The sequence below is a fragment of the Osmerus mordax genome, chromosome 8, assembly GCF_038355195.1.
Source record: "Osmerus mordax isolate fOsmMor3 chromosome 8, fOsmMor3.pri, whole genome shotgun sequence".
NCBI classification, from domain to species: domain Eukaryota; kingdom Metazoa; phylum Chordata; class Actinopteri; order Osmeriformes; family Osmeridae; genus Osmerus; species Osmerus mordax.
In genome coordinates this window covers 18928535-18948344 of record NC_090057.1, presented here as the reverse complement: position 1 = coordinate 18948344, position 19810 = coordinate 18928535, and the positions used below count along the sequence as shown (strand labels likewise).

Genomic DNA, 19810 nt, shown 5'->3' with positions numbered 1-19810 from the left:
ATAATTTTCTTAGTCGGATCATAATATGAGACAGTGGAAACATTCAGCTAATCCAAAACAAGAATACACTATTACAGGATGCAATAACATTCCGACTTCCTGACCTCTAAATATAGCAACATAGAACAATGAATAATTTAGCACAGGAGAGCTAAAGGACACCCATTAGATCAGTCTTTAATAACATTTTCCTTACTGTCACAATAATTATGTTGCTGTTTTCCTAATGATACTCACTGTCATAAAATAAACAAATGGATAAACATTATACATCTTATCAGCTCACCAGGGTAAAAATATAAAGAACCTCCACATTCATGTTAACGCACAGTACATAATTCCCAGTGATGGTTCACAACCATATTTGCCCTCTATCTACCTCTTTATTTACTGATTTAAGTGCCTGTAGTTCCATCTTTAAAGCTTCAGTTTGGGTTATGAATCTCAGATCGACACTGCTCATTTCATCCAATCAGACATTAAAATTGGTTTAACATTCGCTGCAGCTTTCCATGATAAAGGAGCAATATTAAGTAACTTCATGTGGCTTTATTTATAGATTTTAATGGATTCTGATGGGCTAGCGTTAGGCATCTTACTAAGGCACTCGTAATAATCATACCCAGAACATGTGCTTTTATATTATTGTCCTAAAACAGCTAGGAACCTAGAGCATGTGCTGCTGCCACTATGCCTACTGCTGATCAGAGAGACAACCAGACCACATGCAAAAAGAGGCCTGCAATCAACTAACTGATAATGTGAGGTCTAATAATAAATCGGATAGGGCTGCAACTAACGATTATTTTAATAATCGATTAATCTGTTGATTCTTTTTTCGATGAATCGGATAAAAAAAAGCATTAATTTCCAACCCTTTATTCAAAAACAGCTGACAGTGCAATCTTCAGAATGTGCACAAACAGGCACACAATTTTGAAAATGTTATTACTATTAGCGTGGATGTAATGCTATTTTCCAAGATGAGCAATTTAAACTTTATTGAAAATTGAAAGGTTGTGGAAGTAGGCCGGACTTTATTAGAATAATCTGGTGTATATTTACGATTTTTTGACATTTTGAAAAAAATTCAGATTTGCAAGGATTAAGCTATTTTCAAAGATTAGTGATTTTCTATCATTTTATTTGAAACTTCATTTGAGGTTTTATATTCCTAAAATTATTATAAAAGTCTACATTTTTCTAAATGGAATGGGTGGTTTTCACCCGGTCCCTAACGCGATGCTGCAAAGTAGCGTCTTCCGAATGTGAGACGAATGTCGAATATGAAACTAACTTCACCTCGGTCGATTAACACACTGTTTCGATGTATTTAGTGTGAAATGCTCCCACACCTTGGATGACTTGGGTCGTACTGATTTCTCTGCCTCCGCCATGTGTTTCAGAACAACGTTACTCAACAACGTCTCTCCGATGGCCTTTCCTCTACCTCCGCTGCGCTCCGCGCTCAACTAAACTTTTCTTTTTAATACTCAAACATCTCCGCGACATGTTGAGTGGCGTAATAATCGCGCGACACAACGAATCGATAATGAAATTCGTTGCCAACGCTTTCAATAATTGATTTCAATCGATTTAATCGATTTGTTGTTGCAGCCCTAAAATCGGGAAAAAAAGGAACATTATCAAACCTGATTATCATAAATAGAATTTCTAGTCATGTGAGTTTGGGGATGTAAGTCATTTTTTAAGGCTAAGCCTGTGGTATGCTGTTGTTTACAGTACCTTTTTCAAGAGGAAATGAAGAATAAGGACGAAGAATAAGGACCTTTCATGCTTCTTAAAGTTTTCGTGAATATGGATTGGATTGCTTAAAATCTTTGAGGACTTTGATCCTGTGACAAAACCCATATTAAGTTTGCCCAGTATGCTGCTTATAAACCTTTCTCACCCCAAGACCCGAGAGCTCTTTACAGCAAGTTGGTTGTGGAACATTTGGCAAGAGAAGTAAATGAAAGTAGTGAAGATAGTGAGTTTGCGTTTATACAGGCCTGTCACACTTCGAATGTGCAAATCTTTAAATAAGTTTAGCTACACACACCAAGAAGCTGTACATGCCCAAGCCCTCCCTTAATCATCATCATTCAAGGTCTTATCTCATGAACGATGACGTTATATGCCGGTGTGGCATTATCATTATTCTATGTAAAGGATAGTACTGTTTTGTCCAATTATCATCTAAGGAGCAATAACAATTTACTATCTGTTAACAAGGTCAGAAAATGGATGGGAAGTAATAAATTATTTAAAACCTCACTGCATCTTCACAACAACCCCCCCCCCAAATTTGACAGTTTTCCGCTACAACAGAGCCAACCGATCCTGACATGAACTGTAGCCAGTAGTCTGTATCCTGTCTCTACGGATGGTTTGTTCATACACCTCATAGTGTGTCTATGCAAGCCCCATAACAAACTCAGGATTTCAGTTCATATCACAATAATTGCATCTTATTTATTTTGTTGTTTGTTAACCTCCCATCTACTTATTTGACAGTTCTGCTGTTTTGTATTGTTACCCAGATAGGTGGCAATAGGGATGAAACAGTCTCGGTATTGCCTTGAAGGCGTGGAAAACATCGAAACTAATTCAGCCGTTCATTGAATACTCTGCAAGTTCAGGCTTTGTAATCATGGCATGTTGAGCAAAACTGTGAAAATCTAATTAAGGCTTCAATTACAGATAATATGGGGGATGTTCCACCAAATAAAGGTCAGGCAGTTGGCAAAATGTTCTTTTCATCCTTTTAAGCGTTTATAGTATTAGCTAAATACAGAATGTCTGAAGTTTTGTAGTTTATTAATGAAAGATAATAAAAATATCACTCTAGATTTCTATAAAGCCAGTCTGAGTTCATACTGATTGTACTACCACTCACTAATTACAAAGTTCCAATTCATTTGGATAGATCCACTACATTGTATTGCTTCACTGTGATATAAATGTGCATAATGCCCACGTGTTTCCAAGAGCTCTTTCTACTCAACTTTGCTGAGTTAAAACTACTGGGGTAATCCAAATGGGTGTGGGACCTAAAAAGGCAATTCACAAAGGATTTCTTTTTTTCAACAGAAGACTGTTAACATGCGGTGACACGCAATGCATTGAGAGAAAAACATCAAACCCTTTATCATATGTAAAAAGTAAACATGATTGTAATATTGTACTGTTTGCTTTTGGGCTGTTTTTATCATGTTGAACACAGTATTTTGTGGCTTAACACTGGGAGTTTTTTAACTGTAAATAATACATGGTTAGCATCACTGTCAATGTGTTTCTTGTGCTTAGTTGAATGTTTCACCAATAAATACATGACATTCTAGAGCAAGGACATATTTGGTTTGCGGGTAAGAACAATCTGTTTGAATATGCAACCAGAGGTGGTGGTGTTCACCATTGTAATTCAGTAGCATTTCTAATATCAGTCTATACAGCAGACACCGGGTGCCCTATTAGCTTTACACTTACAAATTAAAATAGTCAGAACACTGTTTTTGTATTTCCTTTCAATTGTTATATTATGTTTTTACATTATATTTGATAACTTTTCTAAGTTGTAAAACTGAAGGCTGGAAAACCTGTATTTTTGTATTGTCATATCTGGATATGAATGCACATTACGTTTCTTGAGAGAAAGCAGGTTACTTCAGGTTATTTTGTCAATATTCAATTACCTTCCCATAATTCATAATACACATTGTCCGTCCCAATTCTAAAAACATTGCTTTGCTTGAATTTTGTGTATTTTATCAATGTGATTCAATAGATACGATAGAATTTATTCTGAAAATATGTTATATACTGTAAAACATGTCTTTGTTGTAACTGCCCTGGAAAGGTAGTTAAGTTAGACGCATGACAGTAGATAGGAAAATACTGCAAGTATGTATACCCATACACACACAATGTTGCCTTGATGTTGCATATACAGTTACAAGGACTACAAACTACATTTGTGTATCAAAGTTGAAAAAGGCTAACTCAATAAAATGTTTGCGAAATCTATTCAATATTAATGTTTTAAAGTCATTAGTTAGGTTTGGTTAACACTTTCATTCAAAAAGTCAAATAGTTGAGCTAATATTTTGACTGCTTCCAAACCGTTCGCAGAGTTCTTAGGCCCAGTGGGGTTTGAAAATTATTTGATGATGCGCTCACACAGAACCAGGCTAGCTAGTACTGTATGTGTTTTTCAATTCTATGCCTGCTCTTTACATGGCTATTGTCGTTAGAACTGTCCTCATAAACATAAACATATATTTATATTATTGTCATCCCATATTGTCAGGAAGATTATATCAAACACATTCAGTGTATATACTGTACTGTGCATGATGAATATTCTCAAATTCAGTATGACATTTATATATTTTTGATAAAGAATGTCAAAATGAAGGTGGCATTTGGTAGTTTATTTGTATATTTTCAGCACATTCAGTCCTCTAAGAATATCTTCCATGTCCATGTTCATCCATGACCTTTGGACAGTGCCAATTTATAACATCCCACTTAGTCATGTGACACCATTCCGCACCAGGAATGCCGTACCAGGACTGATAGTTTAATGTAGAGAGTTCATCGCTAAATACAAAGTTTACACAATACAGGCATGACCACAGGAAGAAGACAAAGGGATAACAGTATCATAAAGATGGTTATGTATTTGATACAAATGCTCTGAAGGTTTACTTAGCGTGGTTCTCTTGGGCACGTGTTCGGCGTGCTCTGTTTTGGTTGTTTCGTACCACCTGGTTGATGCAGTAATCACTCTCCTGACCCACCTCTGTCAGGCGAATGTCACATTCCATGACCGTGGTGTTGTGAGACATCCCCTCCTCCAGCACTTTGCCTCCATCCTAAACACACAGCCAAGGGAAACAGAAATACATGTCCAACTGGCAATGTCATGTGTACCTCTGGCATGGAACAAGGGACTTGTTTATGCATCCTGGGGTCAAGAATCTCAGTACTGGTTACATGAGGACAATACAAACTTGACATGTCAGGGTACTCTACAATGTAGTGCTGTTTAAAATGTCAGATACAAAAGTTTCTATTTCAGTGTACCAAGGTCATGCAACAATAATGGGTCAGTTGCATGTGGCATTTTTGCTATGTGAGGGATGTTTTATCATCTGCAGTAAGTTCCACTCACAGGCATACAATGGACATCAAAAAGGTGATGGAGACAAGAAAATAACGAAGACACCAAACGTAGTGCATATGTGTTCCTCACAACACTCACCACACCCAGTCTGTTGCAGGAGAGATTGATGCTCTTGAGGGTCTTGTTGTGAACCAGGACCTGAGACAGGACTACGGCGGTGGGCTTGCTCATCTCGTTGCTCCCCAGGTGTAAGTGGAGCAGGGTGTGGTTCTTCAGCAGAGACTGGCCAATGGCCTGGCCTCCCTCGTTCCCCAGGCGGTTCAGACGCATGTTGAGGGACAGCAGGGTGGCGTTCTTGGACAAGGCGTGGGCTAGAGCCTGGGCGCCAGGGGCATGGATGCTGTTGTCATAGATGTCAAGCGTCTCCAGCTTGCTCTGGTTGATCAGTTTGCCAATTGCCCGAGCACCCCTGTCCCCTATCAGGTTGTGGGAGAGATTGAGCTCCTTCAGGGTGGGGTGGTGCAGAAGTTGGTTCACCAATATCCGACACTTTTCATCATCGACTTTACTTTGGTGGAGCCTCAGCACCTGTGTGACCAGTAGAGTATACTGGTTCAACAAAGTTTGGCATGTATTCACAGATATTTGTCAGGAGGAAAGACAAAATAGACAGGCCAACTCTTTTTGTTATCAGGAATTCAAATTTGGGTGTGTAATAGCAAATGCCCATGATGCTGTGGTGCAGCAGTTGTGTCAAACAAGGACTTCTGCCAAGGGTGGTATTGTACTTCCTAAAAGTAGAGCATGGAGGTCAACATCTAGAATACTGCTGTTTCACCTTGTCTGAAACAGAATCTTTGCAACTGATGCAAACAGAGGAAGTGTTGTCAAGTAGAAACATACTCCAGATAATTTGACTCCATCCTGTGTGGGAAAAAAGAGCTATGAAGGGCACCAGGCCAACACACAAAGTGAGTATTGATCAATACTCACCTTTAAGGTTTTACAGGACTTTAAGGCCTTGGAAAGAGACTCACAATCCCGGTAGGTGAACTCAAACAGGTTCCATTCGAAGTTCATGCCACAGCCTTTCACCCTGTAGACCAGGTTCAGCTCCTCTAAGTTTGTCAGCTTGTTCAGCAGGATACCAAAGTCGAAGTGGTCCATGGAAGGCCCATCCAGGCCCATGTCACTGGCTGAGTCTGAACTGTCATCTTCTTCTGACTTCTGGGGCTCCTTGATGGGGGGCAGCAACTGGGAGATATTCAGCCTCCTCACATAGGTCCTGCAGAGAGGGATCATGTTCAAGACCGTCTTTGGGTCCGTCGCATCTGGGATGAAAAGCTCTATGAGGTTCTCTAGGTGCCTCTCAAAGAACATTCGTTTCCAGCTTTGACTGTATTCGGAGACATCGCACAGGCCCCATCGCAGCGTGCAGCACCGCTTCCAATAGCCGTCATCGCTGATCAGGTTGGCCGTCACACACAGAGGCAGAGACGGCGACAGCCTCTCCAACACATAGTCTTTGTGACTAGGGAGAAGCTCTTCTAAAATGGGCTTGTCTGTGATATGGGGTTAAGAGGAAGATGAATAATAAAAAAACAACAACTAAGGGAAAGTTTTAGTAAATGATTAGTTACGCCAATGAAACCCGTACCTTCAAAGTTTCTCACTATGTGTTGCAAACAGAGGTTTGATAAGAGGGGCACCACAGCCAGAGACCACTCAGGATCCTCTGCAATGATCCTACGCATTTTCCTGGGGTCTGCTGCCAAGTTGAGCTTTTCCACTGGTGGGTACATTCCAGGAGATTTCCCAATTTTTGCAGCCATGTCAGTGACTTTCTCTCCTTCCTTGTTACCTTTTTTGAATAACCTAAACGATATATATGTTATGAACCACCCATTCTGTCAGCCACTAACTAGATATAATTCTATGAATTTCAAACAAGCCAGTCCCTGGAGTCAATGGTACAGCATATAGAATTGTTAGCCTAGTTAAAGTGCATACTGTAACTACACAATAAATAGACATAGCTAGAGTATTATGCTAGCCAACTTGCTTGTACGGCAAACGCAGAGCCCAATATTCTGGGAAATAAAGTAATAACAATGCAATAACGTCAATATATATTCGTGGGAGACTAACCATCTGTTTTAGTCTGGTATAGTATTGTAACTCAGCCAAACTTGCCAATTTGAAAACGAGAGTGCTGTACGATACCTCGAGCACGTCTAGCTAACGTTGCCTTGCCAGAGTGGATTGTCACCATGGCAACCAACAAGACAAGTAAACCTGCACCACAAGAAGGGTTACTCATCAACCCAAGAAGTATCTGCTAATCTCCATTGACATTCCTACTTGCAAGAAGGCCTTCACCAATAATAAACGGATACAAAAAATATTATAATAATAGTAGGCTACTATAATTATTATAAGTCTTCTTGATTAAATTGAGAATATACTATTGAGGGGTGAGGCATTTTGCTGATGTTTTGGTATTGAGATGTGTATTCATAGGCCTGTATTTATATACATACTGTTTATATTGCATACCATATAACATATTATTTATTTTTAAATTGCCCATCCTCAAGCAGAGTTGAATTGCCATCCTTTCTCAGAGGTTTACAGTTTGTACATAAGCCTGTGCAAGAAAGAGTGTCGATCTGCCAACCTTTTAATCCGAGTTCAACTAGATGTGGTGCTTATTACAGTGTACAGAAATGAGAGAGAGGGTTTTAAACCAAGTCTACAATACACTGCATGCTATTGACATTAGAGTGTGTGTTGGCACACAGCGATTTGCCGTGATCATGCTGTGAGGACCATTTGGGTTCAATTCTGAGTGGAAAGATGGAAAGTCCTTTGGATACGACACATTTATAAAGGATCCATCCTAAAGAATCATACCATGGGACCAAATCTGTATATCAATGCTAAAACTCTCAAATGTGTTTCATCCATTCTAAAACTCTCCAAATGTCTCATTACTATATTTAATTATATATTGTACTTTTATTACATTTTTAAGTATGACTCAGACAACAAAACTACAGTAACGAAAATAGAATGTTCTCAATTCCTACCCTGCAGGACATCATAGATGAAGTTATATGACTATTGCTAGAGAATCATTAGTCTCACAGATGTATACTGCATCTCAGTCTAGACAGAAAACTGCTAAATCAGCTTTAACCTCACAAAACCAAACAATTCTGCCACTTTCAGCCTAACAATGCAAGCTAAAGGGCTGCAGCTGACAGGAGTCGGTGCTTGTGGTGCTTATCATCAGCAGGAGTGGAGCTGCCATTGTTTAACACAGAAAAGAAAGAAAAGCCCCATGGTCTTCATTTCTGGCAACCCTCAAACAGGGTTTTTTGTACCTTTCCTGTGCATTTTGCCACAAACAGCAAGCTGCACTACGCTTCACAGAGAAGCCTAGTTTTATCAATGGCAATGGGTCTATATTGGCATGTTAGCTTGGCACAGTCACACCGCACTACTTCAACAACCCTGAGCTAAAAAACATCTGAGAGGATATAGAGCCGGCATTAAGTTAACTATTTTAGGGTGTTTATTACAACAGAACAGAAATGGTGGAAAAATGAAAGTGCTTCACATGATTATCCAGGCATCACAACATCCCTAGCATGTGAAGGATTTAGTTTACTGATGTAATGTGATGAACAGCCTTACTTTGTAACATAATTGGACACATGGGGGGAGGGAAATGTGCTTGTACACAGGGAGTGTCTGCTTGTGTGTGTGTAAGAACGAACAAGGAAACTGTTAGAGAAAGAGAGCAAGAGACACATGGGGGTTACTTGCTGACATTGTTCTTTTCATGACACATCATGGAGCTGGTTCCTGGAGGAGGCGGGAGGAGGAAATGTGGCTCTGACTGGGTCCCCGAGGCTGCCCATCACTGTCGCCCTGGTGTAATACAGCCTGACAGACACACGCTTCCCTCGCACTCCGCCTCTAATGGACTGGCATGACATGGGCCATCCTCAGCACAGCACAGGAGGGGAGAGAGCCCTGAAAGTGCACTCTAGATGGGAGCCTAGTGAGGTTAATGTTGGCCTTTTCGGCATCTGCTTTGGCCTGGAGCTGGAGATCTGCAAATCCCCAAACTTGCAAAGAGGCTTCCTGACCAGTGAGATAATTAGTAATTCATCGAGATTATTTATCAAGATTGATATTTGAGCAGGTACAATTTTGTCATATGGATTCAAATATTATTTAATTATTAATTAGCTCTAAAAGAGAATATAAACTAGATTGAATAGATTAATTCACAAGATGAATTTACACATACAGAATAATTACATGTAAAAATTACTGTTCCATTGCTTAAATTCTTTTGAATTGAATGGTTATGTGGGGCTGATATCAAAGTTGAAATTGGAATTTGCTACAAAATCCTCTTTGCCATCAACCACAGCCTATAAAAATATGAACATTTCCAGAAATGCTGATGCCAGTTAATTTCCAGTTACACTGCATGCTCAACCTCCATGCCATAGAGCACAGTAGGATATTGGCTGAAAGTTGAATACATTCTGTCTTCATACATAATTTCAGATTTAAAATGATTTTAGTGCCTTTAAAGACCACTTTCAGAAAAGTTTATAAGGAAATCAACCGGTATTTCTATACAGTGACAGGAATTTTTTCTGCAATATGAGATGCTGGGAAATGTGCCATCACACTTATATTTGTTGCTAAGCAACATGGCTGTATGCATGTGAAATTACCAAAGACTAAGAATGGAGGTGGCATTTTCAGACTGGTGAAGTTATAACAAAAGAGTGATACCTGATGCGTCAGAATGCATGGCCACTGTATACATTTTCACTTAATCATTTTACCTCGCATACAGAGCTTTAAAAATTCATAAATGACAGTCCATTGCATAAATACATGGACATTACAGAAAATACTGTTTTTAATAGATAAAATAGTTAGCATATTATGCAGTTTTATAACTTGCCAATTATTACGAAACCACTAGAATGAAATATCCGACTACTCTTATAACATGAAATATAGGCAAGTACTGCCTCATAAAATAAGAGCTCTACTTGCACCACCTGGCATCTATTAAGAAGTAATCTTAAATAAAAAAGGTTTGAAGCAGTAGATTTTCATCCTCAAATCTGATGGCATAAGAAACAATTTGTTGTTGTGAGATACATATACCAATTTCTAGTCAGTTTAACATGTCTGAAGGGATATTTGAAATTAGTGAAACATTTATTTAGTTTCATAGAACCCCCCCCCCCAAGAACACAAAAAGATAAACAGTAGTGCTACAGGTAAAAGACAATGACTGAATGTATCATAGAACAATGAGTGCATTGAATTCCTGACCAGAAAAGACTTCTCCATATGAACATCTCTGAAACATCAAATAAACAAATACACAAAACATTTGACAAATTTGTTTGAGTGTAACACAACATGTGTTACACCCAAAAGAAAAATGGACTAGTATTCGTGAATGTCGCCGTCACTGCCAACGTCCTGGCTGGTGTTGGAGGGGCTGGAGCTCCAGAAGCTGCTCTCGTACATGCTGTCCATGGACAGGTGACTGACGATGCTGTTCCAGCTGCTGCTGCTGCTGCTGCTGCTGCTGGTGTCCTCATCGTGGATCACCACCACCTCCTCAGGCTTGGCTGCTAGAATGACAGCAGCAAACACTTTTTCCAGATAGTGGAGCAGAATTGTAATTGATTGTGAGTACAGCGACTGACATAGAAAATCTCCAGTTGATTCAATAAAAATGGCCTTGAGGACTTGTCACTTAACATAGCAAGACTTTTCTCGGATTTACGGCTTGTAATCGTGAAATGTGCTTTCCTTCAACGGTCAAAACTTCACAAGTTTCTCCTCATCTTAAACAGGTAACTCAAGACTTCTCTTCAAACGAACACCTAACCCCTTCTCCACTGACCTGTCCATGTGCATGAACGAGGGAGAGATGTATGGGGGGGAAATGTAAGGTCATCATACTACATGATTATGTGTATGACCAAGCCCCTAGTGTCGGCTGCGTCACATCTGACCAAGAAGACCAAATAGCTCATTGTGGACTTCAGGAGGACCAAAGGTGGCACACACCCCCCCCCCTCCATCTGTCCAGCCAAAAGATGTCAGCAGAGGGCCCGCAGCATCGTCAGGGACGGCTCCCATCCCAGACAGACTGTTTGCCCTCTTCCCCTCTGGGAGGCGCTACAGGGCCCTCCATTCCCAGACCAGCAAGTTCAAGAACAACTTCTTCCCTGTGGTTGTTACCCTGCTGAACTCTGCACCACAGTGATAGCCCCCCTGGTCACCCCCCCTCACACACATTCCTCCAGTCACCGTACTTCCCCCCCCCTTCACTCTGGCCTGTATAAGCACTGTTCTTATTTATACTATTTATATACATATCTTGTACACACACACACACATATATATATATATTCATTGTATATATCTTATTTATCTATCCACTTTTCTGCTTTTTGTTTAGCATTTCTGGTTAGATTCCAAACAGAATTTTGTTGTCTCTGTACTCTGAGCAATGACAACCAAGTTGAATCTAATCTAATCTTCTTACTTTCTGGCCTAAGTAAAACTAGGTTTGTTTCCTAACTTTAGAGAAATACCATTACTGAAAGTCACTTTGGATAAAAGGGCTGCTAAATTACTAAAAGGTAGGCTGCAAGCTTGACAGCCTGAAGCAGTCAGACAAATAGTAGCCAAACTGCTTGACCAACATTTTAATTTCAAGTGGCTTGTGATGCTAGGAGATGACGCACCTCTCACCTTTCCTCTCGATAATGAGCTCCCGTCTCCTGTCCTTCATGTCGGGACTCAGGTTGTCCACCATGCGGTCTATGCAGTTGTCCAGAACCAGGGAGCGGGTCTGAGACAGGATAGCCTGCCGGCAGATGGGGCACTCATCCTTCCTCTTCCGCCACTCTCTGATGCAGTGGAGGCAGAAGCTGTGGGCGCAGTTCAGCGTGACGGACTGCAGAGAAAGGAAGGACAGCGTATGAAACAGGCGGCTGGGAGATCAAGAAAGACTTGTGCTTAATCATGGGGAGGAGAAAAGCCCTGTACTTGACAGGAACAGTGACATACCTCAATGAAAAGCTCAGAGCAAATAATGCACTGAAGTTCATTCTCCAGTACTTCAGTCATTTGTGTGACTACCTCCTCCCTTTGAGCTTTTGCTTTCTCTTTTTCTTCCTGGAAATAAAACACCAACACACTGTAGTTTATCATTCAATAACTGAATTTACAGGTTTATTTGAGCGCAAGCATTTCAGTCAGTAAATCTTCATGTTTTCTATTTTTGCGTTTATGCATACAATCACCATATCAAAATATCTTTGCAATGCGTTTCATAGAACAAACATTCAAAATGTTGTATTTAGATACCCTCAAATCATGCAAAGAAAAGATGTAATAGAGTTGGATCAAGTCCCACAAAAACATACCTTGGTCACCTCCAGCTCTTTATCTTTGGCTAGGAGAACCTCTTCAAAGCCTTGTCGAGAAAGGGCAAGTTCTGCTATGACTTTTCTTTGCTGTGTAGATTTCAAACCGATACAATTATTTTTTTAAAGAGTATAAACTGATGTGATATTTATCCACACTATTCTGTTAGGTAGTAAATGTATCAGGCCAATGAGAACCTTAGAAGCTGAACAACGATGTTGTGATTACCTCTTGTAAGGCGTCTTCCAATAGCTTTTTTAAGAGCTCTTCTTGCTGCTGTGTTTTTTGTACCTTAAAACAGAAGCAAGATACATTTCTTTTTAAATATATATATATATATATATATATGTTTTGGCATTGTCATGCTTTATTTGAGAGTTTTTAAGTGAAGTGTGACAGGAAAGACAGGGGAAGAGAAAAAGACATGCAGCAAAGGGCCAGATATGAACCCAGACCACTACAGAAAGGCCTCAGCCTTTAGGTATTAGCATGGTGTATTTATATTGTGCATTTGTACCGTTTGTCTATACTGCTTTGTACACAAGCTGAGATTAAAGTACCGTAAATCAATTTTTCCCCTGAATAAAGATGAAGTGTTAGAGTAGTCAGACGCTCACCTCGAGGCGTCTCTCCGTTTCGCTGATGGACCTCTCTAACGTCTCCATCTTGTGCACTTGACCCCTCAGCACCTCCAGCTGGTTCTGCAGCTCCCTCACCTGCTCCCCTCTGTGGGGGTCATCCTGCTCCCCCTCCAGGGCCACCACCCGCCTCTCTGTGTCATCCATCCGCTCACGCAGAGCCAACACGTTCTGGCTGTACCTGGAACCAGAAATACACTCATTCTGTTCCATAAGTAACCGATGTGAATGGATTAAACTCACTCCTCAAGTATGTATAGAGGCCACCCGTGTATGGAGTCAAATTAGGGTCAATAATATTTTGCATCCGTAGAAATAGTTTTGCATCCGTAGAAAAAGATTTGACTCCGCAGAAATAGTTTTGCATCTGTAAAAAAAGTGTTGGTCAAAAATATTTCGCATAATACAACACTTTTTTACGAATGCAAAACAATTTCTACGGATGCAAAACTATGTCTGAGTGCAAGCTTTGACCGTGTCAAAATCGGGCCAAAATGTTGGCCTATCAGCACGATGCTTGTTGATTAGCCAATCAGAATGCTGCCAACCGACCATCCAATAGGCCTTCATCACAGTCCGCAGCAGCAATGGACACACGAAGGTTGACTACACGCTTCGATATCTTCCTCACACCAATGTTTGTAAGATTGTCGAAAATCTTTTTCCAACGAAAATCCAAACTTGAGAAGAGGTACTCTATGAAAACTACATCTGCAACTATAAAAGAAAGTTTACATTTAACGTTTGGCTAGTTTAATACTGTAGATGGCTAACCTAGGGATGGTAGGATGGTACCTAGAGGTCTCACCAAAGAAGCGTAATGAAATTCATAATGTAAAGAAATACTAAAACACTAACAGGTAAAGATGCCTTTTTATTTTGATGTGATACTGTGTTGTAATATAGCCTAATACTGTTTTGTACAATAGTATCTGAGTTAGTAGACAGTCACAGTCAGGGCACAGTTTTACTTGTCCATGAAGTACACTAGATGGATGGACAGGAGACAAAACTGTGTGTTAATTGGTGGTATGGTTGTAGCTTGTTAGACTGCAGTTGCAGTCTAACAAGTTGCAGTTGACTGCAGTTGCAGTCAGTTTAAGCAAATGTTAGTTTGTATTGTAGGCCTAATCATAAATTGTAGATATTGATGTACAGAATGTCTTTTGTTTATTTAGATTTCATTTGAAGCTGATGAGAACCTTCCTGTCATCAGCAACTTCTAATATTCCTGTGTGGCTGGGAAAGAGATATGCAACCATTTGGTTGCCTGTTTTTTCATTGCAGTACCACCCATATATCCAACATAAGCTTTCTGCAAACTATCAGAACTCAGGTAAAGTTATTAATTTACAAAAGTCATGGTTTTGCATTTCATAACGTGCGTAGTAATGACATCCATTTTCTTTTTAATAGGGAATCCATCCTGAACCAGTTCAACGGTTTACTTGTAAAGAAACCGAAAACTGCTGGCAGAAGTGGTGTTAATTCTTTATAGGGCCTACGAAGATGATAACATTATTTCATATACAGTCAAGAGATTTTTTTTCCCCCAAAATAGATGTCCTGCTTACGTTTTGTTCTTACCTCTCTACGTTAGTAGAGAACTAGTGGTGATGGTGATTTGTAAATTGGGTTTGTAATAGCTTTTTAAAGATTCTGCCTGTTTTTGGTCTTTTCTAAGGAATGGGTGTTAGTAGTATATTTTAATATTGTAGGCCTATATTAAAAATATGTATAATTGTAAACATTGTTTAAATAAAAGAAACATTTTAACATTGAACCTTTTAATAGTGAGTATTGAAACAGTGCAGTCACTATTTGTAGATAATTGTATTGAATCAGTTTTTAAAGCACTCATTAAAACAATAATAATAAAATAAAGAAATATTTACACATTTTGCATGTCTTATGTTCAGTTTAAAACTTTAATTTTAATACAAATACATTTACAAAATGCACAGTTTTACAGGTTTGTGTATTTATGTGCACAATTTAAACTATAAACTCAGTTCATTCTTGAAAGCAAATTTAGATAATTTAGGTAACTTATGATTGAGAATTATTTTTATGATCTCACAAACGTTGTTGGTGTGAGGAAGCTCTCGAAGCGATGTAGTCAACCTTCGTGTGTCAGACAATAGGTGCGTTCGACGTGGACTGCGGCTGCATGAAACGACCGGCGAGAGTAGCCGCTTGCAGTCGGGGAGGAGTTGAAAACGGCTCTGTAAAGTCGGACATTCCAGCTTCTCGTGGTTTGCTGCGTTGACGTCAGTCATGGCCAATCAAGCGCTGTTTGCTTACTTTACTTTATTTATAATTAAACTTAGTCTTTCCGTTAGTGAAGAGGCGGACTAAAACCCTTTCTTCAACACATTTTTTATTCAATTAAACAGTTTGGTCCGGATTTGAGTGTTGGCGAAACTGAAGGTGTCAGAATAATTACAAATCACGCGTCAAAGTTGTCGTGTGTGAGTCTGTCCAATCATGAAATAGCTTTGTCGTCCTTAGAACCCGTGCAGTTGCTCTTGAGAAAATGCGCTCGGCTACACAGCCGGCAGTTCTCGAATCGATCTCACGGTACTTTGATGGCTACGTCACAGTGACCTAGCCTCTGTGCCGTCTCAAGTCGGACAAAAGGTCTAACCAGAATTCACTGTTTCAAGGCAGCCGCCTGCAGCTGGCTGCAGCGCTGCATTAAGTCAGTCCATGTCGAACACACCTTGTGATAAAGGCCTATTGGATGGTCGGCGGGCAGCATTCTGATTTGCTACTCAACAAGCATTGTGCTGATAGGCCAACATTTTGGCCCCATTTTGACACGGACAAAGTTTCGCACTCGTAGACATAGTTTTGCACCCGTAGAAAAAGTTTTGCATCCGTAAAAAAGTGTTGTATTATGCCCAAAAATGTTGACCAACACTTTTTTTTTAAGATGCAAAACTATTTCTACAGATGAAAAATATTATTGACACTAAGAGGTCCTGAGTTCAAGTACCAGTGAGGGGAAAGATCGGGCGGACTGATGAGCAGCACGATAATTCCCGTTACACATAAACATGCAACTGTGTAACATTTTAAGTTTACCAGGCTGAAAACACAATACGGTTCAAAGAAAAATTTGAATGAGTGTAGGATTATATTTACCTCTGCTGGCTGCTCAGATTACTGCTAGGAACACTGGGCATTCCTGGAGAGGGGTGTCGTTCATCAGCATGTACACTGGGACCAGCCACGTCCCCTGGCTTGGGACCGGGTCTCTCTAGGTGCTCGTCTATGGGGCAGGGCTGGGCCAGGGACTTGTCAGAAGTGGAGTGACGGCAGAGCTTAGACTTTGATGAGGTAGAAGGTTCCAGGTCATCAGAATCAAATTTCCTCTTGTTTTTTTTTGACCTGTAGGCTGCACAAGCCCCTTCATTGAGTCCTTTAGCAAGGTGAGGTTTGATGTCTACAAAGGGCTGCCGGCCCAATGTGTATTCATACTCCACTGTAGTGCCAGAATTAAAAGGTACCCCTAATTTTATTGAGTCCCCTTGGAACAGGTGGTGAGGTCTCTCAGCAAGTATTCGTGTTCCATTAACCCACACTCCGTTAAGACTCTGGGGGGGGGGGAAACAAATAATTTACCACTTGCTCACATAATGTCACAAAAGATTGCAACTCACACAATGTAAACTGTACCTTCTTGTCTGTCACAGTCCATTCCCCATCCTGCCTTTGCCTGAACAAACAATGAAATCTAGAAATCATCAGAGGGCAGCTTGCTGACACGAGCTGGTAAGTGACATTTAAGCCACGTCCAATGGTAACCTAGTGAGCCAAGAAAATTAAGGGACAATTATGCATATGCATTTAAGACACTAACACGTCATTCCCCATATATTGACAATCCGTGTTTGCTTTGCTTACATGATTTATTTTCAAGTAGCCTAATGGTATCAGGTAATGGGAAGGTTGCCTTAAGTCAATGTATGACTACAGCCTTTTAACTGTATAACCTAGCGAGTAACAATTTAGTATCTATTGAAATTATGTCATTAAAATATCCAAATATGTGAACCAGGTTGATATCATGGACTACATCATACAAGGGTGAAATTTGGCTATTTAGTTAGAAGAGGTGGCTAGATAGCTTCTTCTGCTATCTTGCTGCCTGCACGTCACATTCAAAATTAGCGCGGCTACACTGGGTAGTTTAGCTTGCGCGTTACCTCTGTGTTCCCTGGCAAATGAAGCCAATCCGATTCTTTTCCGACTCGAATCAAACACCATGTTTCTTCGTTGGATTTAACTTCTACTTTAGAAGAATGTGATGTTTCCGAACTGTCCATTTTGCACCATACTACAGAAACTTTGTTGACTGGCTAACTAGCTAGCATGTTAACCCAGACGTGTTTTGGTTTCTGTGAAATCTCTTCCTGGAAATGACGTATCTTCTGCTTGGTGCGAAATACCTCCTCGCGGTGTCATCATTACATCAATAGGTGCGTTCGACATGGACTGCGGCTGCATGAAACGACCGGCGAGAGTTTGATCATTTGATCCTTAGTTTTTATTTACGTTTTTTACAGCATCCCAACTTTTTTGGAATTGACGTTGTAATAAGTAAAGATTAAAGGAAAAGTTGACTTTCCGTTTGAATAGTTAGCTGTTGTTTAAGAGAGAGAGAGGGGTTATCTAGTTTACAGTAATCAGGGCTCGACAATAACGATGGCCCGGGGCCAGTAAAAAGCAGAGCCATAGAAAAAGAGAGTTGCGACACTTCCATAGACTCCCATTGTTATCGAGGAATGCGGAAGTAAAGCGTGTCACATGCGACCTGTAGTTCCTAGTGATGGGCATTCCGGCTCTTTTTCGTGAGCCGGCTCGTATGGCTCAGCTCACCAAAAAGAGCTGGCTCTTTTGGCTCCCGAACGGCTCTTTAAAAAATACATGTTTTAACTATGAATTTGACTATGATGGGTGTGAAAACAATTTGAATTAAATTATGAAATGAAATCATACTCGACTGTAACCACATATCTTTAAAAATGCATTGATTTGTCATGGCTCTCCTCCGAGTTTTGACTACTCTCTGACTGTGTGAGTTGGCTCGGCCCTCCCTCATGCAGGATTGACAGGAACAGAATGTGAGGATGATCGTGTGCCCCTTTAAGCCTACAATTATTTTTTTGTTGTTCTTTGAATTAGTCAATTATTTTAAATACAATTAAAATGAGTTATTTCATAATCATTTAGTTTTTATAGGCTGTATTAATCTATTAAAAATAGAGTCGGCTCTTCAGATATTCGAGCCAGCTCCCGACGTTCACCTTCAAGAGCCGGCTCTTAGAGCCGGATCGTTCACGAACGACCCATCACTAGTAGTTCCAAACATTGCATTTTCCACCGTTCAACCCCATTCATTTTCAGTGTCTCCGAAGCAAGTTAGCTGGTAAATTGATGAAAATCCTTCATTTTTTCATATTTTTACCACCACATATCAATTGTTATTAGTAGTATTTCATATAGCTAGCTTTAGATAAAGTTTATCGTAAGATTATAGCTTGTTTTATTCGAAACGCAGTTAGACCTTGACTGTAGGTCTAGCTAGTATCTAACATAAGCAACACTTTTACTGAAGCTAGCTAGAGAGCACGTGTATCATAACCAGAAGTCAGTTGGCTTATAGTCTGTCAAATTAGTTCTAATTATTGGTGTTCGTTGGCATACAAAGTATTCTATATATAGCTCTTATTAGCCTAGTTAGTAGAGCTAGCAACAATGAATTGCAAATTAAGTGGTCCGAAGCAAGTTAGCTGGTAAATTCACGAAAATCCTGCATTTTTTCATATTTCGACCACCACATATCAATTGTTATTAGTAGTATTTTATATAGCCAGCTTTATTTAAAGTTTATCGTAAGCTTGTTAGATTCTAAATGCAGTTGGAGCTAGACTGTAGGTCTACGTAAGCAACACTTTTACTCTAGCTAGCTGTACTGTACATGTATCATAGCCAGAAGATCACCGGATCACTACAAACAAAAGGAGTGGAAGAACACAGGACATATTGTACAATAAAATGTTTTATTGAATGCAGTTGGTTGCCTTGTTTATTCTGTTCTATTTACCAAACTCCTTTCTTGTCTTAAATTGAGCAGTTGCTGGTGATAATGGTTAGATTCAACTTGCATCAAGTACTACAAATATAAGTGTTGTTAATGTTGTAGGCTAAATTGTAAGTGGGCTGATGAATAAATGAATGAATGTTAAATGAATTTAACAAGACCCATTTACTTAAACCGTCTAAGGTTAAACGTTGAGTGGAACAATATGGTCCTCATTAGGCTACTGTTTGGTATGTACAGTATGGTACAGTACAGTTTGTACAGTATGGTAGCTAGCATAGCCATTTCTAGCTCTGCTTCACAATATTGCGTTATGTATAAGTTCATGTAATACATGTTAATAAAGTATCAGACATACATGATACAACCAGTGGCGGCTGGGAAGCCCCCGCAAGGCGGGGGGCCCCCACGCCCTAAGGGCCCCGCCCTGCATATCAAAAA

The 19810-nt window shown here is 39.9% G+C and overlaps 2 protein-coding genes across 4 annotated transcripts; both read right to left on the bottom strand.

Moving 5' to 3' along the window:
* Positions 1-4706: 4706 nt before the first annotated feature.
* tcte1 (t-complex-associated-testis-expressed 1) lies at positions 4707-6960 on the bottom strand. The gene is made up of 4 exons (XM_067242472.1): positions 6786-6960; positions 6122-6690; positions 5267-5716; positions 4707-4877 (listed from the first exon to the last, which is right to left on the bottom strand). The coding sequence occupies exons 1-4, from the start codon at positions 6958-6960 to the stop codon at positions 4707-4709; spliced, it is 1365 nt and encodes a 454-aa protein (XP_067098573.1).
* A 2399-nt stretch (positions 6961-9359) lies between these two features.
* Positions 9360-17718, bottom strand: rnf8 (ring finger protein 8, E3 ubiquitin protein ligase). 3 transcript variants are annotated; one of them, XM_067242428.1, is made up of 9 exons: positions 17472-17718; positions 16942-17070; positions 16408-16859; positions 13240-13441; positions 12851-12913; positions 12622-12711; positions 12263-12370; positions 11945-12149; positions 9360-10809 (listed from the first exon to the last, which is right to left on the bottom strand). In XM_067242428.1, exons 1-9 carry the CDS (start codon positions 17589-17591, stop codon positions 10622-10624), a joined length of 1557 nt encoding a protein of 518 aa, XP_067098529.1. In that variant the 5' UTR covers positions 17592-17718; the 3' UTR covers positions 9360-10621. The 3 variants fall into 3 exon arrangements, with proteins under 3 accessions (XP_067098529.1, XP_067098528.1, XP_067098530.1); XM_067242427.1 differs by having other exon boundaries at positions 9360-10812; positions 17472-17716; XM_067242429.1 differs by having other exon boundaries at positions 10666-10812; positions 11938-12149.
* Positions 17719-19810: the final 2092 nt, after the last annotated feature.

Coding starts and splice junctions, on each gene's coding strand:
- tcte1 (XM_067242472.1), bottom strand. CDS start 6,960: ATGGCTGCAAAAATTGGGAAATCTCCTGGAATGTACCCACCAGTGGAA. Junction 5,717..6,121: donor AGTCCTGTAAAACCTTAAAG/GTGAGTATTGAT, acceptor CTGGTCACACAG/GTGCTGAGGCTCCACCAAAG. Junction 4,878..5,266: donor CCTGCAACAGACTGGGTGTG/GTGAGTGTTGTG, acceptor CTGTGTGTTTAG/GATGGAGGCAAAGTGCTGGA.
- rnf8 (XM_067242427.1), bottom strand. CDS start 17,591: ATGGACAGTTCGGAAACATCACATTCTTCTAAAGTAGAAGTTAAATCC. Junction 17,071..17,471: donor ATTTGCCAGGGAACACAGAG/GTAACGCGCAAG, acceptor TTGGCTCACTAG/GTTACCATTGGACGTGGCTT. Junction 10,813..11,944: donor GCTCATTATCGAGAGGAAAG/GTGAGAGGTGCG, acceptor CTGTCATTCTAG/CAGCCAAGCCTGAGGAGGTG.